Source organism: Rhineura floridana, chromosome 2, assembly GCF_030035675.1.
Source record: "Rhineura floridana isolate rRhiFlo1 chromosome 2, rRhiFlo1.hap2, whole genome shotgun sequence".
In the NCBI taxonomy this organism is placed as follows: domain Eukaryota; kingdom Metazoa; phylum Chordata; class Lepidosauria; order Squamata; family Rhineuridae; genus Rhineura; species Rhineura floridana.
Window position 1 is genome coordinate 96,495,255 of NC_084481.1, and position 14,555 is coordinate 96,509,809.

General features: G+C 43.5%; 1 protein-coding gene and 1 pseudogene across 1 annotated transcript; one reads left to right on the top strand and one right to left on the bottom strand.

The window, feature by feature from the left end:
* Window positions 1-776: 776 nt before the first annotated feature.
* On the bottom strand, window positions 777-1,724 carry LOC133377936 (olfactory receptor 5AR1-like). The gene has a single exon (XM_061612732.1). It carries the CDS (start codon window positions 1,719-1,721, stop codon window positions 777-779), a length of 945 nt encoding a protein of 314 aa, XP_061468716.1. The 5' UTR covers window positions 1,722-1,724.
* An 8,855-nt stretch (window positions 1,725-10,579) lies between these two features.
* Window positions 10,580-12,575, top strand: LOC133377938 (olfactory receptor 5AR1-like; annotated as a pseudogene).
* The last annotated feature ends 1,980 nt before the right edge of the window (window positions 12,576-14,555 follow it).

Sequence of the window (14,555 nt, forward strand, 5' to 3'; positions counted from 1 at the left end):
CACTTTGCCCCAAACACTTAATGACCACTCCCAGTGGCTTAATGTACATGTTAAACAGAATTGGAGACAGGATGGTGCCCTGCAACACACCATAGTACAAAGACAGAGGAACCAAGACACAATCCACCAGTGCTATACTCTGGACACAGCTTTGCAAGTAGGAAAAGAACCACAGTACCCCAATACCCATGCCACAGAGCTGGTCCAGGAGGCCTCTATGGTCTGGTCAGTGGTATTAAAAGCTGCAGAAAGATCAAGAAGCAGGAGAAGTGATGCATTCCTCCTGTCCTGCTCTTGATACGGGTCAACCCTCAGGGCAGCCAAGGTTGATTCAATTCCAAAACCACATCTGAACCTAGACTGAAACAGATGCAGATAGTCTGTATCTTCTAGGAACTCCTGCAACTGCTCTGCCATGACTCTCTCCAACACCTTGCTCAAAAAGGGGGTATCTGTGACTGGGCAGTAGTTATTGTAAACCGCAGGATCCAGGGTGGGCTCTTTCAGGGGTGGATGCACTACTGCTTGTTGAAGGTCAGCAGGCACCACTTCATCACATAGAGATGCAATCACCACGCTCTAGACTCACCCAGTCAGCCCCCGCCAGCTTTCACGAGCCAGGATGGACAGGGGTCAAGAGAGCAAGAAGCTGGTCACAAGATTGCATCATCAGGGCACATCAACTGAAATCGATCCCAGAAAAAATGGGAAGGTGTGGTCTATGATGTCTTTATGATGATTACTGTCTGGATGTGGGACCAGGGTTATGAAGATGATTAGTGTCTCTGAGCGACAACCTTTTCCCCAAGCAGCCTTTTGAAAGCCTCTTTTACCTCCTTATTTCTCAGACTGTAGATGAGTGGATTCAACATAGGGATTACAAGGGTGTAAAACACAGAGATTATTTTGTCCTGTTCCATGGAATATTTTGAACTGGGCCATAGGTACATGAAAACAGCTGTCCCATAGAATAGAGTGAGAGCCATAAGGTGAGAGGCACAGGTGGAGAAGGCTTTACGTCTGCCCTCTGCTGAGTTGATCCGAAGGATGGCGACAACTATATATGTATAAGAGACCAGTATGGTTAGGATAGTTACAAATGCAATTGCTGTAGAGAAAGTAAAATGAATTATATCTATGACTCTTGTGTCTGAGCAGGAGAGCTTTAGGATAGGGGGTGCATCACAGAAAAAATGGTTGATGATATTGGACCTACAAAAGGACAAATTAAATATAAATGCAGTCTGGACCGCTGCATTCACACAACTTGTTAGATATGAAGACACCACAAGCAAATTGCAGAGCTTTCTGGACATGATAGCAGTATCCAACAGTGGGTTGCAGATAGCGATGAAGCGGTCGTATGCCATCGCACCCAGCAGGCAGCATTCGCAGGATACAGCAATGCAGAAAAAGAAAAACTGCAGGGCACAGCCAGTGAATGAAATTGTTTTGCTTTCTGTTACAAAGGTTATCAGTGTCCTGGGAGCAATGACACTGGAGTAACCAATATCTAAGATTGACAGATTGCTCAGGAAAAAATACATGGGAGTGTGAAGCCGGGAGTCAATCCAGATTAATGTTACCATGCCAATGTTCCCCACCACGATCATCAAATCTATCAATAAGAACACAATGAAGAGAAGAAACTTTATGCTCTGGTTATCTGTGAATCCCAGCAAAACAAACTCCGTAATTGTAGTGAAGTTTCCTTTTGCCATTTAAGCAAGGGGTGCTCTCATCTGTAAGTAAAAATATGAGAAAAATGATGAAAGATAGCTCCATACTAGATGTTACACATAGTCACATATCATCTGATTAAAAGCAAACCAAAAAAATGAAGGCCTAATTTTACGGCAAGGAGTTGCTTAACCTTTCCACCTCTGGTCAAATCACCCCAGATATGAACTTCAGGAGCCCATAATGCTTATCTCAATGAAGAGGTGAGTACTCTGTGACTCTTGCTCCAAGGGTGCTCTGTGGAGGCTGGCATTCTTCCTCACCAGTGTTTTTCTTCCATGCAGCCTGCTTACATTAAATGGCCAGAAGGGTTCTCCTTGCCATGGAAGGGGAACTGTTAAATTTAGATTGACACAGAATTCGGATCTGCACAGAAATGAGCTGAGCCATTTCCCAAAATATTTTTGGAGTGTGTGTGTGTGTGTTTTTCCCGTGTCAATCTGATGCAAGCCACTCATGGATGGATCACTCATCTCTACTTATAACTCTCAATGTGCCAGTCATATTGTTGTCCTTAGATGTTACTTACTAATTGTATTTTTTACTTTATGATATCTTCTATGGATCTATGGAAGATCACATTTTGATCTAGCATAAGTGTAGGTTAGTTACGCTTGTCACCCATTCCTAATTTTCATTGTTCATGTTTTTGGACCTCTCTCTGTAATAAGTAAATGTTATATAATGGACAGAATTCTTTCATATTTTTGGGGAAAGTGGAAATTTGTCAGCTGTGCAAGATGATCATATGCTGCTATACTGAGATGTCAGCCTCAATGAGTTCAGTAAGTATCATGCTCCAGCAAGTGTGCATAGTATTGCAATCTCTACACTGAACTCAGAGAGTAAGATGCAGACCTACGATCTCAGAGTGCAGGTTGCACCAAATTTAAGCATAAAAAAGCAAAGTGGGGAAAATTCAAGTGGGAATGAGAAGAGGGATGTTGAACCTTTTATCCACTCATAATTTTCCCACGGCAAAGCACTCCCTCACTTGCTTTTCTCACAGATGCAATTTGAAATTGGGAATAAACCAGTCCAGGTCCAACTCATTTCCCCATGCACTATTAGGACATTTTAAAATGGCTATAACTTTTCCCCCTTTTGACAGGAGTGGGTGAAATTTGCAGGCACTATAAGCTGCTCCAGAGTGAATACAGTCTGCAAATTGCAGGCAGATAGGTCCATTTTTTCTGTGTGATGGGAACTGTTCAAATTTGATTTTTTTTTAAGGAAATGCCTATAACCTTTTTACATTTTGGGGCCCAATTTGATGAATTTTCTTTTTTCTTTTTTTCAGGAGACGTCATCCCTTCTGAGGGCATAACTCCTGAATTGTGCCACCACATACAGATCCCACTTCCCTCTAACAAGACCACCATTTCAGCATTGGTTCCAGGATTTGTCCAAATCCATTCCACTTAGGGATGGGCAAATCTACTTAGGGATGGGCAAATCTGTTAATTTCAGTTTAGCTCAGCTTTTCATTTTTCTTGTCATAAGTTCAGCTCTCCACACTTTCACATCAATGTGTGTGTATGTTTTCAAGTCCCCAGGAAAATTCATCACCATGTTAATGTAAACTTCCATTATATTCTTGTTTGCATGCAATTTTGCCTCAAACACGCATTTTTCATGTAGTTTTTCTTAACACAATGCATTCTTGTATGTTATTTTCACCAATACATGCATTTTTATGGACACTTTACCATAGTATATGTTTTTTGTACACATTATTCAAAGTTTCAGAGTGGAATCATATGCATATAAGAACTGGAAGCCCAGACTAGTTGCACTGTAGAAGTGACTGCAGAAGATGGGCCAACCTGCGGAAGTGTGTGGGCTGTGAATTTAGGGTGATTAGGTGCAGAAGAGGAGAGGGCTGCTGCACCTTTAATAGCTGTATGGAATGCAGGATGTCCACAGAGGTGGCTTGTCATGGTATGAAAGGGGCAGGAACCCTGTTCACTTTTTTATGTGGCCATCTGGAATTCTTTGGGCATTGTATGTTTGGATGGAGGAATGTCATGTGAGCAGGGCTGATTAATCCATGCCTCTCTGACTACTTTCCCACTCAACAATGAGTGCTTTCCCCACCACAACCACCATGAGGGAAACAGTGCAGAGAGAGCTAAACTCTTTTTAATCCAGTACACTATCTATGAGATCACTCCATCTCCACAATTCTTTGGAGTGGATTTTTTTCTTTTTGGAGGGTGGCTGCAAGGGGGAGGATGAATGGCGGAAGATTGCCTCCCTCCCCATTATGCAGATGGAAGCCTTCTGTTAGCAGAGCTACACCCACAGGATTCCTCCCATAGTTTTGTTTGGAGAGTGCTGAGATTATTCTAGTAATACAGACCCTGAGCCCCACACAACCAGAATTCCCAAAATTCTAACGGAAAAGAGAATACCTGAAATCATTTTAACTCTATATCATCATCATGTTTTTAGTTATTGTAAACCACCCAGAGAGCTTCTGCTATGGGGCGGTATACAAGTTTAATAAATAAATAAATAAATAAATAAATAATCATCATCAACATCATCATGCTATTTTTCCTGAGGTCTTATACCTCTACTCTGTGGATAAGGAACAGCTTAAGGAAGGTGATTTTGATCATTCACCCCAGAAGTCTGTAATTCTTTAACAAGTAATAATGAGCAATAGGGGAAAAGGATGGTAGGTTACAGTAGCCTATATTAGGGCAGTGGTAAAAGACATGTCATGATGAAACAGGCAGGTCCCTTAACATATGCTTGCACTCACATGCTAAAGTAAGGTTCCAGCTAGTAAATGATTCCCCCCCATTTTGTTTCATATCTAATAAAATCAACAAGACATTTTGGAACAGGACTGCAGACTGCAATTAAAATATGGGTTTAAGATAACCTTGTGATAGACTACATAGTCAGAGGAAGGCTGCTTAGGTGACACCATAATCTTGCTTATGTCTTTTCAGCAGCAAGCACTTTTCTTGTGGCATAGTCCAGGACCACTGTATTTATTTACTTATTACAGTTCTTTATATGCAGCTCTTCCTCCAAGCAGTTTGGAGTCATAAATTGAATGCTTTGGATTTTGTAGCTCTCTTCCCCCCACTCCAGCCCCCAACAAGTGCAATACCCTTTGTCTGTGAGGTTTCTGTGAAATCCCTTTGTGCAAGCATAAAAGGGACCTGTTGGCTAGTACCCATCACATTCCATGTAAGGATCCAGGAGAAATATGGTTCAGTTCACATTTTAATACATGCTTTCCTAACCAATATGTGAACTGACATAGGAATATTCTTCAAAATTCATACTTGTCCACGTTTTGTAATGCAGTTCTCCAATGAAAAAAATGTGTACAAAAAAAGCATCTGTTAGGAAAAGTGTACAAAAATCTATATGCATGTGGAAGATAATGGAAAAAATGCATATAAGGGAAAGTTGCTTGGAAAAAATGCGTACATTGGGAGAAATGCCCTAAAAATGCGTATGAATTTTCATGCACATTATTTTTAAAGCTCGCAAACTGATGTGGAAAGGAGGCATTTTGAGACTGGAAAAATGAGACACGAAGAGAAACCAACAGTGACACATCCATCCATCCCTGATTTAGTAGTAACAGGTGTATCACAGCTCTTCAAACCCCAAAATATAGTATTTCAACCTTTAGAAGATCCTTGATTAGCCTTTGATGTGCCACTGCAGCAACTGAGAACTCCATCAAACCTTTTTTAATCCCTCTAAAAGCAAGGTTACTCCATGATTTCATGTTCCTTTTTTGCTCCTTTTTCTTTTTTTAATGTTATAATGAACCAATCATACCTAGCTCTGCAACCTGAGTTTTAAAAGCAAGGCAGAATTGTGGTTACATCTTGCAGTGTGCTGTTCTCCCTACGGAAAAGGTAGCTTCACATTCATTTGTGAGGCAGCTGTGGCAAATAAAGTAGCAAGTTGCCCTCCAGAATGCAACCTGTCCTTCATCTGCACATAAACATGTTTACTAATCAAGCCAATATAGACAGAATCTGGAGCTATTGTAATCCTGTCCCCTCAATGCCCAGACAATATGATGGATCTCTTAAACTTCATTCTGAATGTTTTCTCTGAGTTGAATTTTAAAAACTGGCTGCAAAGCCGAATGAAAACATGAAATAAATTAACTGCTTGACTAATAAATTTCAATTTGCATTTCTGGAGATCTGCTTTATCTGCTGCCTGCTTACATAAATGACTGCCAAACCCACTCAGCTTTTCTGAAAAGAAAACCTATTTTTCCCCCCAGATAATTAATTTGCTTCCAGGGAACTGAGCTGTTATAGATCTGGCTGCCAGAAATAGACATTCACAAACACTTTGACAGTATATCAGGTTTAGTTAACATAGCCTAAGGAACTTTACCTATGAAGAAGAAGGATGTCATTCCCAAAGCCCCAAACAAGAAATGTTGAATAGCTCTTTTATACTTGGTTTAGTATCAGCTAGAAACCAAATCCCTGAAACACATGGGTGAGGTACATATCATTAAAATGTTCTGTATGATCTCTTGCCATAATCACCTGAGGACATACTATGTGGGAATTTGTCCTTGCTTCCACAATCCATCCTTGATTAGTGTCAAACAGAAGTGTTGCCTCTCCATTTAGTCCACAATTCAGGAAGAATCTTCATTAGTTACTTTTCTCTACCTTGCTTTAAGGTAAGCTTGTTTATAAAGCCATCCCAACAATGCCAACATTCATGTCATTGGGAAGTTAACAGTGATGTTCTTTTAAAAAGAGATTTTTTAAAAACATTTTAAATATCTTGGAATACTGGAAGTAGACATTTTTCTCTCTCACTGAGTTTATTTGTTTAATTTGTATCCCGCCCTTCCCCCCAGCAGGAGCCCAGGGTGGCAAACAAAGGACCAAAAAACTTTAAAACATCATAAAAACAGATCTTAAAATACATTAAAACAAAACAGCATTAAAAACATTTAAAAAACAACCTTAAAAAGGGGTTAAAAACATTATTAAAAACATATTAAACAATTCTGACACAGACACAGACTGGGATAGGTCTCAACTTAAAAGGCTTGTTGAAAGAGGAAAGTTACAGATCTGTCATTGCTCATGGTGCATACATTCATTTTTTTTCCTGTCCAGCTATCATTTCTGGTCAAACCGCTTGTGTTGGATTTTGAAACTTTTAAAAAACATGCACACTCTCTTTGACCAGAGACTCCTGAGTAAGCTTAGCAGTCATGGGAACAAAGGGTGGTTCCTCTTAGGGAAAAGGCTGGAGCTCAGAGTAGAAATAAACATACAGTTCTCACAATGGAGGGATGCAAGAAGTGGGTCACCCAAGGATTTCTATTGAGAGTGGTGCTGTTTTAACGTTTTCATAAATGATCTGATGTTAGTGGTGTGCGGGATGGTAACAAGGGATTGCAATGCTGTCCAATGTTATAGGCTGGCAATCCACACAATCCTGTGTCACCTTCTGTACTTAACATCAGAGGTTCTATGATTTGTCTCATCATGTTCAGATGTGTGATTGATTGTGACACAAGACAGGGCCTTTTCTGTTGTGGTACCCAGGCCATGGAACACCCTCCCTAAAGATGTTTGGTTGGTGTCCTGTCTTTTCAGCTTCAGATGAGCAGCTAAGGTTTTTTTTTCTACTTTGCTCAGTTAGTGTGGGTTTCCCAGTTTTTATGCTAACTTATTTTTAACATCTCTTGGTTTTAACTGACTAATAAAATTGAGCACTAAAACTGATTTCAGCAGTTTGAACTTTTATTGTGTTCTATGATTCTTTGGAAACTACTTTGAATTTATTTTTGAAAAAGACGTGAGGCATAACATTTTACATAAATAAAAGAGAGTGGCATGTTCCTTTGCAGGGAATGAGGCATTCATTCATTTCACTATGTGGATCAGTAAGTAATGTGAGGCTAAGGCTACCTCTATCACTGCTAAAAAAAAATACAATACAAACCTGCACTATGACAGCTTTGCCAATCAGAGTAGGGCTAATCAGAGCACCATCATAACTACAGCACCCTGTGCAGTTTTTGGGACTGTCACTTCTATCAAATTACCACCATCATTCTTAGGTTTCCATTTGCTCTTGCAGTCATCCGATCATTAATTCACATTCAACATTCTTTACTATTTGCTTTCAGTCTTGCTTTCTCGTTTTCCCTGGGATTTCACTCCATTTTCACTCTGAACCTTTTCCAGGTCTAGAATTGTATCTCTCCACCATCACTGAGGCACAGATTATTTTGGCTGATGCATTATTTACTACTCGTACCGTGGGAAGTGGACATATGCCCAAATGCATGATAATAACACCAGACAGAGAAGTTCAATATATATGGAGAAATGCACATAGAATTTTTGATGACAGTTAAGATTGAAGGAATCCCCCAAATTAGAAAGGAATGTACTTCTTTTATGTTTTTAGAAGCAGAAATGATGACTTTGAAGCAAAACAAGGGTGGTCTGAGATACCCAGTGCTGTACGTCTTTTGAAGCTAAAGGGGATATAGAGCTGTGAAATGTGTGTAGATCCCTCTGAGCTTTCCAAGAAAACTCATTAGACAGAGGATTGTTCCTCTGTCATTAAACTGGAGATGAATTTGTCCCACCCCCATTGGGGTTGGAATAGAGGAGCCTATTATGACCCATTGTTTGGGCACCTTGCAGTGCACTAACAGAGGACTGATGAGATCCAGGTTGCTACCTTGGGGGGAAAACTCCCAGTATCATATTTAGGGCCCTCCCAGCTACCATCCTCATAACTCAGAGGATGAGTCTGCGGCAGTACCTTTTGTCTCCCCAGCCTTGCAGAAATCAAAGACTTCAAAATAAGGAGAGGGCCAGCCAGATCCTCCAAGGAGTCAGAGCCTACCACACTCCAGGTCTTATCAGCCTAATAAAGCTTCAGTTGGCTCTAATTTTATGCAGAAACAAACCTTCCTGTGGCTGTCTCAGAGGGTGAATGCTATAGCCAGTGGGGTCCCCTCAGAGCTGTCCAAGGTCCTGTTCTTGCCTGTCGTCTGTTCAGACATGTCTTGGACTTGTGTCAGACCAGACAAAGTTTGCTGCCTCACAAGCCTCAAGTTCTCACAGAAATGGACAAGACCATTTGACAAGAACATGCTGGTGCAGCCATTATCTATTTGAATGTATTGATAAGGTAGCCTTTAAAAGAAACTTTGACCCTTTTGATCTTATGAGCATGACATAAAAAAACCTTGAGTTTTGTGATTTTTAAATATATATATATATAATTTTTTCCTCTCATCCTTATGAAAGCATCCTTCACATCTTTATTCCTCAGACTGTAGATTAATGGATTTAGCATTGGGATCATGAGAGAATAGAACACTGAAACAGTTCTATCTTGATCCATTGAGATGCTGCATTTGGGCCTCAGATACATAAAGATGATGGTCCCATAGAAGATTGGGACAGCCATCAGGTGGGAGGCACAAGTGGAAAAAGCTTTGAGTCTGCCCTGGGCACAGCAAATTCTCAAGATGGCAAAAATAATGTAGATTAATGGAGATGAGGATAATAAAAAAAAGTTGCCATGACTATTACAGTAGACAAGATGAAGTATGCAGTGCTAGCACTTGTGTGCTTGAACAGGAAAGTTTCAGGATGGGAGGGATGTCACAAAAGAAATGATTGATAACATTTGAATTGCAGAAGGCTAAATATCAATCATAAGAACATCAGAACATAAGAAGAGCCTGCTGGATCAGGCCAGTGGCCCATCTAGTCCAGCATCCTTTTCTCACAGTGGCCAACCGGGTGCCTGGGGGAAGCCCGCAAGCAGGACCCGAGTGCAAGAACACTCTCCCCTCCTGAGGCTTCCGGCAACTGGTTTTCAGAAGCATGCTGCCTCTGACTAGGGTGGCAGAGCACAGCCATCATGGCTAGTAGCCATTGATAGCACTGTCCTCCATGAATTTGTCTAATCTTCTTTTAAAGCCATCCAAGCTGGTGGCCATTACTGCATCTTGTGGGAGCAAATTCCATAGTTTAACTATGCGCTGAGTAAAGAAGTACTTCCTTTTGTCTGTTCCTGAATCTTCCAACATTCAGCTTCTTTGAATGTCCACGAGTTCTAGTATTATGAGAGAGGGAGAATAACTTTTCTCTATCCACTTTCTCAATGCCATGCTTAATTTTATACACTTCTATCATGTCTCCTCTGACCCGCCTTTTCTCTAAACTAAAAAGCCCCAAATGCTGCAACCTTTCCTCGTAAGGGAGTTGCTCCGTCCCCTTGATCATTCTGGTTGCCCTCTTCTGAACCTGCACACTCTCACATGCACACTCCCATGCACTAGACACAGAGGACATGCCCAACTCTCTTCAATTTATCAGTGCACAGAGGAGGGGTATATTCCCTCCCTTTGCTCATCAAATAATCTGATGACTGCAGGAGGGATGATATGCATCCCCATTAGAATGCTGGGCTAGGTGAACAGAATTTAACTTCTGTGCCCACCTCTGTGCCATCTCTACTGTGTTTCCCCTTTTTGCCACTGCTGCCAAAATTGATGGGGTATGGAGCAGACAGAAGAAATGTTGGTGGAGAGCACACTACTAGAGCCAACCCTGATCAAGTGGAAGGAACAAAACTGCTACTGTACTGAAACCTATTAGCTCTTGATGTGCATTATATATTGTGCATTTGGAATGCGGTCATCAAAAGAAAGCACTGAAATGTTTCGGACATGAGAGACACAACAAATGTGCATGAACTCAGCTAGAGGATATATAGTGTTTGGTGCTCATTTATTTACAAATGCTACTTCTTTCTTGCAGTGGGCAACAAAAGAACATAAATGGAAAGAAAAAATCATACCAGTGTGACAGAATTCATTTTTGTGGGATTCATGGATCACCCTGAGCTGCAGATCCCCCTCTTTGTCTTGTTCCTTGGTATTTACATTGTCACCCTGGTGGAGAATCTTGGGATGATTGTTTTAATCCAGATTGATGCCCGACTTCAGACTCCCATGTATTTCTTTCTCTCTAACCTGTCTCTTGTAGATGCTGGTTATTCATCAGTCATTGCTCCTAGGATGCTCATGACATTTGTATCTGACAACAGAACCATTCCCTTGAGTGTGCTGTGCAGTTTTATTTTGACTGTATCTTTGTGACAAATGAATGTTGCCTTTTGGGTGTGACGGCTTATGATCACTTTGTGGCTATTTGCAGTCTGTTGCTTTACCATTCCGCAATGTCCAAAAGACTTTGTGTCTTGCTTGTCACTTTTATATTTAGTTTGTCTTTCTGTGGCTCCAATGTAGTTGTGATATCTCTCCAACCCTGAAATTGTCCTGTTCTGACATCCACCTCACAGACATTGTGCATTTTACCTTGTCCACAACAGTTGTCATACGATCTTGATTGTCCTGGTGTCCTTTGTTTACATCGTCACCACCATCTTAAAGATCCGATCTGCTGAGGGGAGGCGCAAAGCCTTCTCTACCTGTGCTTCCCATCTGACAGCTGTCACCATGTTCTATGGGACTCTGATCTTTATGTATTTGTGGCCTACCTCAGGTTACACAATGGACCAAGACAAAACCATCTCAGTGTTCTACACACTTGTGATCCCTATGCTGAACCCCTTGATTTATAGTTTAAGGAACAAGGAAGTGAAGGAAGCCGTTAAAAGGGCTATCGGCAGAATGTCGTTCCTGTTAAGGGGCGTTTTTGCCTCCACCAGAAATGTAAGAGAAGGCTCGGGAATGATCTCGAAGCTTTTCTAGTGTGCCACGTGAGATCAAAGGGGCCAATCAGGTTTGGGATTGAGCAGAGTATTTAAGCCGCTCCTTCCCTCAGCGTTTGCCTTTTTTGCCTCGCTGCAACTCTGGTGGTCTGCGCTGGCAAGGGCTCCGCCTTTTGGCTGCTTGGACCGGTTCTCGCTGTGTCTTTCGTTGCTGTGTGCTTCTGCCTCCATTTCTCTGCAATCGTTCCAGCTACGTTCCCTCTGGTTTGTTTAACGACGACCAGCTGGGCTGCGGGCGTCTTCACGCGCTCAGCAGCTTCCTGCCACTTCCCAGCTGGTCGTTCCTGCTTGAATCCTGGCACTTAGGCGTCTGTTGAATTAAGTTGTACTGTTCCTTTTGGGTTGGGCGGTTGGGAACGTTCCCACTTCGCATAATATTTCCGTTTTAGTGAATTCCTCCGTTTCATTTAATCCCCCCCCCACGGACTCCCTTATAGCTCTTTGATGGAAGATGGCGGCGGAGTAGGAGGTTGTGGAGTTGGAGCTCCTCCGACGTTTATTAATTACCATCTTAAAACCATCTTAAAACGACTTTTAAAACATCCTAACATCTTAAACATCCCTGGATTGTTGCAGGAGGTGAGCTAGAAATTGTCTTCCTCCCTTTGATACTATACCGGTTGCTACGTGTTCCTTCTCGTTGCCGCTGCGGTCGTGCTTCCATCTTGGCGTGGGCTGGCTCCTCCGGCGTTGTGGCTACTCTGGCCCGGGGGTTTGCTGTGGCCTACGGCTGCTGCTGCATTTTTGCTGTAGCTCGCCGCCCCTTTGTCGCTTGCTGCTGTGGTCGGGACGCTGTTGCTGTCACGTGTGACCTACGTCATTTTGTGTCGCCGCGGCCCCTGCTTGCTTGCTTGTTGTTGGGGGTTGTGCTGCCCCGGGGCCTGTTGTTTCTCCTTCGCCGTGGCCGTGCCCTGCCTGCCTGCTTGCCTGGGCTTCCTGCTCGTGCGTTGTGGCTGCCATCGTGGGTTGGCCGCTACTGGGGCATCGGGGCGTTGCTGTGTTGCTGTCGCCGTGCCACTTGCTGTTTGCCTGTTGCCTGACGCCATCATTGCAGCTGTGGGCCGTCCTGATCCCGGGGTGCGCTGTTGGTGGGACGCTGTTTATATCGCCATCGTGCTGTCGTCGTTGCCATTACTTGCCCGCCCAGGTTGGCTAGGACCTTATCGCCGTGACTCGGACCAAGTATTCCACAATTAATACAGCTTCAATGCTTCTGCTCTGATTTATCATTGCGGCCGGCTGCGACCACCATTCTGGCCGGCTATCACAACCCGGTTCCTGTTTTAAATTGGTGTATGTATGGATGTATAGTTGTATGAATGTGTGTGTGTGTATGAATGTGAATTGGATTGAAATGTATTGATTTAGTTGAATTGTATTGATTTAGTTAATTAACTTAATTTGATGTAAATTGATTGGTTTAATTGATTAATTAACTTAATTTAATTTAATTGGTTTAATTAATTAATTAATTGGTTTAATTAATTTATTTTAAATTGGTAAATACTGCTGCTATAGGGTACAGAGGCGGGTCTCCGGACGAATTTTATTAGGGTGGGTGGCCTGCTGATAAGCAGTTAAAGATAGAGGCATGTGCAAGCCAAAGAGGGAGGTGGGGGGCCAAATTATAGGAAGTTTGGGCGGCAGGCGCCGGAAGGGTGCTGCTAGCAGACCACGCCGGAATAGGGGAACATGGGACAGATGCATTATATCCATCCCATGTTCCGGATCTGCTCAGAACCAGACGAAAACTGGGGGACACAAGGTTCCTACCGACCTTCGACTGCTGTTATGTAATGCCAGGTCTGTGGCTCAGAAAACCTCACTCATCCATGATATGATCTTGGATGGGCGCACAGACCTGTCATGTATTACGGAAACTTGGCTGGACGAAGCCTCTGCTCCAATTCTTGAGGCCATGTGTCCGCCAGGTTTCCGTTACGCACAGCAGCCAAGGGTGGGAAGGCAGGGAGGGGGTGTGGCAGTCATCTATCAAGAGTCCTTGGTTTTTGCCAGACCTCCCCTCCATAGGACTCAATTTGTTGATTGTATGTACTGGAGGTTGGGCCCGAAGGGCAGTTTAGGGATCTTGCTGGTGTACCGCCCACCCCGCTGCACGTCAGATTCCCTGGCCGAGGTGCTGGAGGTGGTCTCGGCTGTACGGGCATTGTCCCCAGAGCTGCTGGTTCTGGGTGACTTTAATGTGCATGCCGAGGCTGCTCTCATAGGAGCCCCTCGGGATTTCCTGGAAACCATGGCTTCCTGGGAACTGTACCTAAGTAATACTGGGCCCACCCATGTAGCCGGTCATGCTCTCGACCTAGTATTTGTCCTGGGAGAGGAGAGAAGTGGTCTGAAGTTGAGAGTGATTCTTGCCACTCCTGTGTCATGGTCAGACCACTACCTGGTAAATAGGGACTTCTCGTTGCCATGCCCCCTCCGCAGGGGTGAAGGACCTATTAAAATGGTCCGCCCCAGACGCCTGATGGATCCGGATGGATTCCTGACTGCGCTTGGGGAATTGGAACCTGCTGAAGGTTGCCCGGTCGAAACCCTGGTGAAGGAGTGGAACGTGGGGATCACCAGGGCATTAGACCGGGTGGCTCCGAAACGTCCTCTCCCCCTGAATAGAACTCAGCTAGCACCATGGTATACACCACGGTTGCGTAGTCTGAGACAGGAGGTGAGACGACTAGAGTGCCGGTGGTGGAAATCCCGCTCCGAAGATGTCCGGACACAGGTCAGAGCAGCAGTAGCTGCCTACCAAGTGGCAATAAAGGTAGGAAAGAAGGCCTTCTTTGCTGCCTCTATTGCGTCTGCGGAGTGCTGTCCCAGGAGGCTGTTCCAGGTGGTCCGAAGCCTGGTCGGTCCAGTTGCTCAGGAACCCTTGGAACAGTCAAAGGCCTCCTGTGACTTATTAGCAAAACACTTCACCTATAAAATCGAACACTTACGGAGCTCGATCGCGTGCGCTGTGGACACAGTGGATGAACCAGAGTTGGCCAGTTGCATGCCGGTAG

Coding starts and splice junctions, on each gene's coding strand:
- LOC133377936 (XM_061612732.1), bottom strand. CDS start 1,721: ATGGCAAAAGGAAACTTCACTACAATTACGGAGTTTGTTTTGCTGGGA.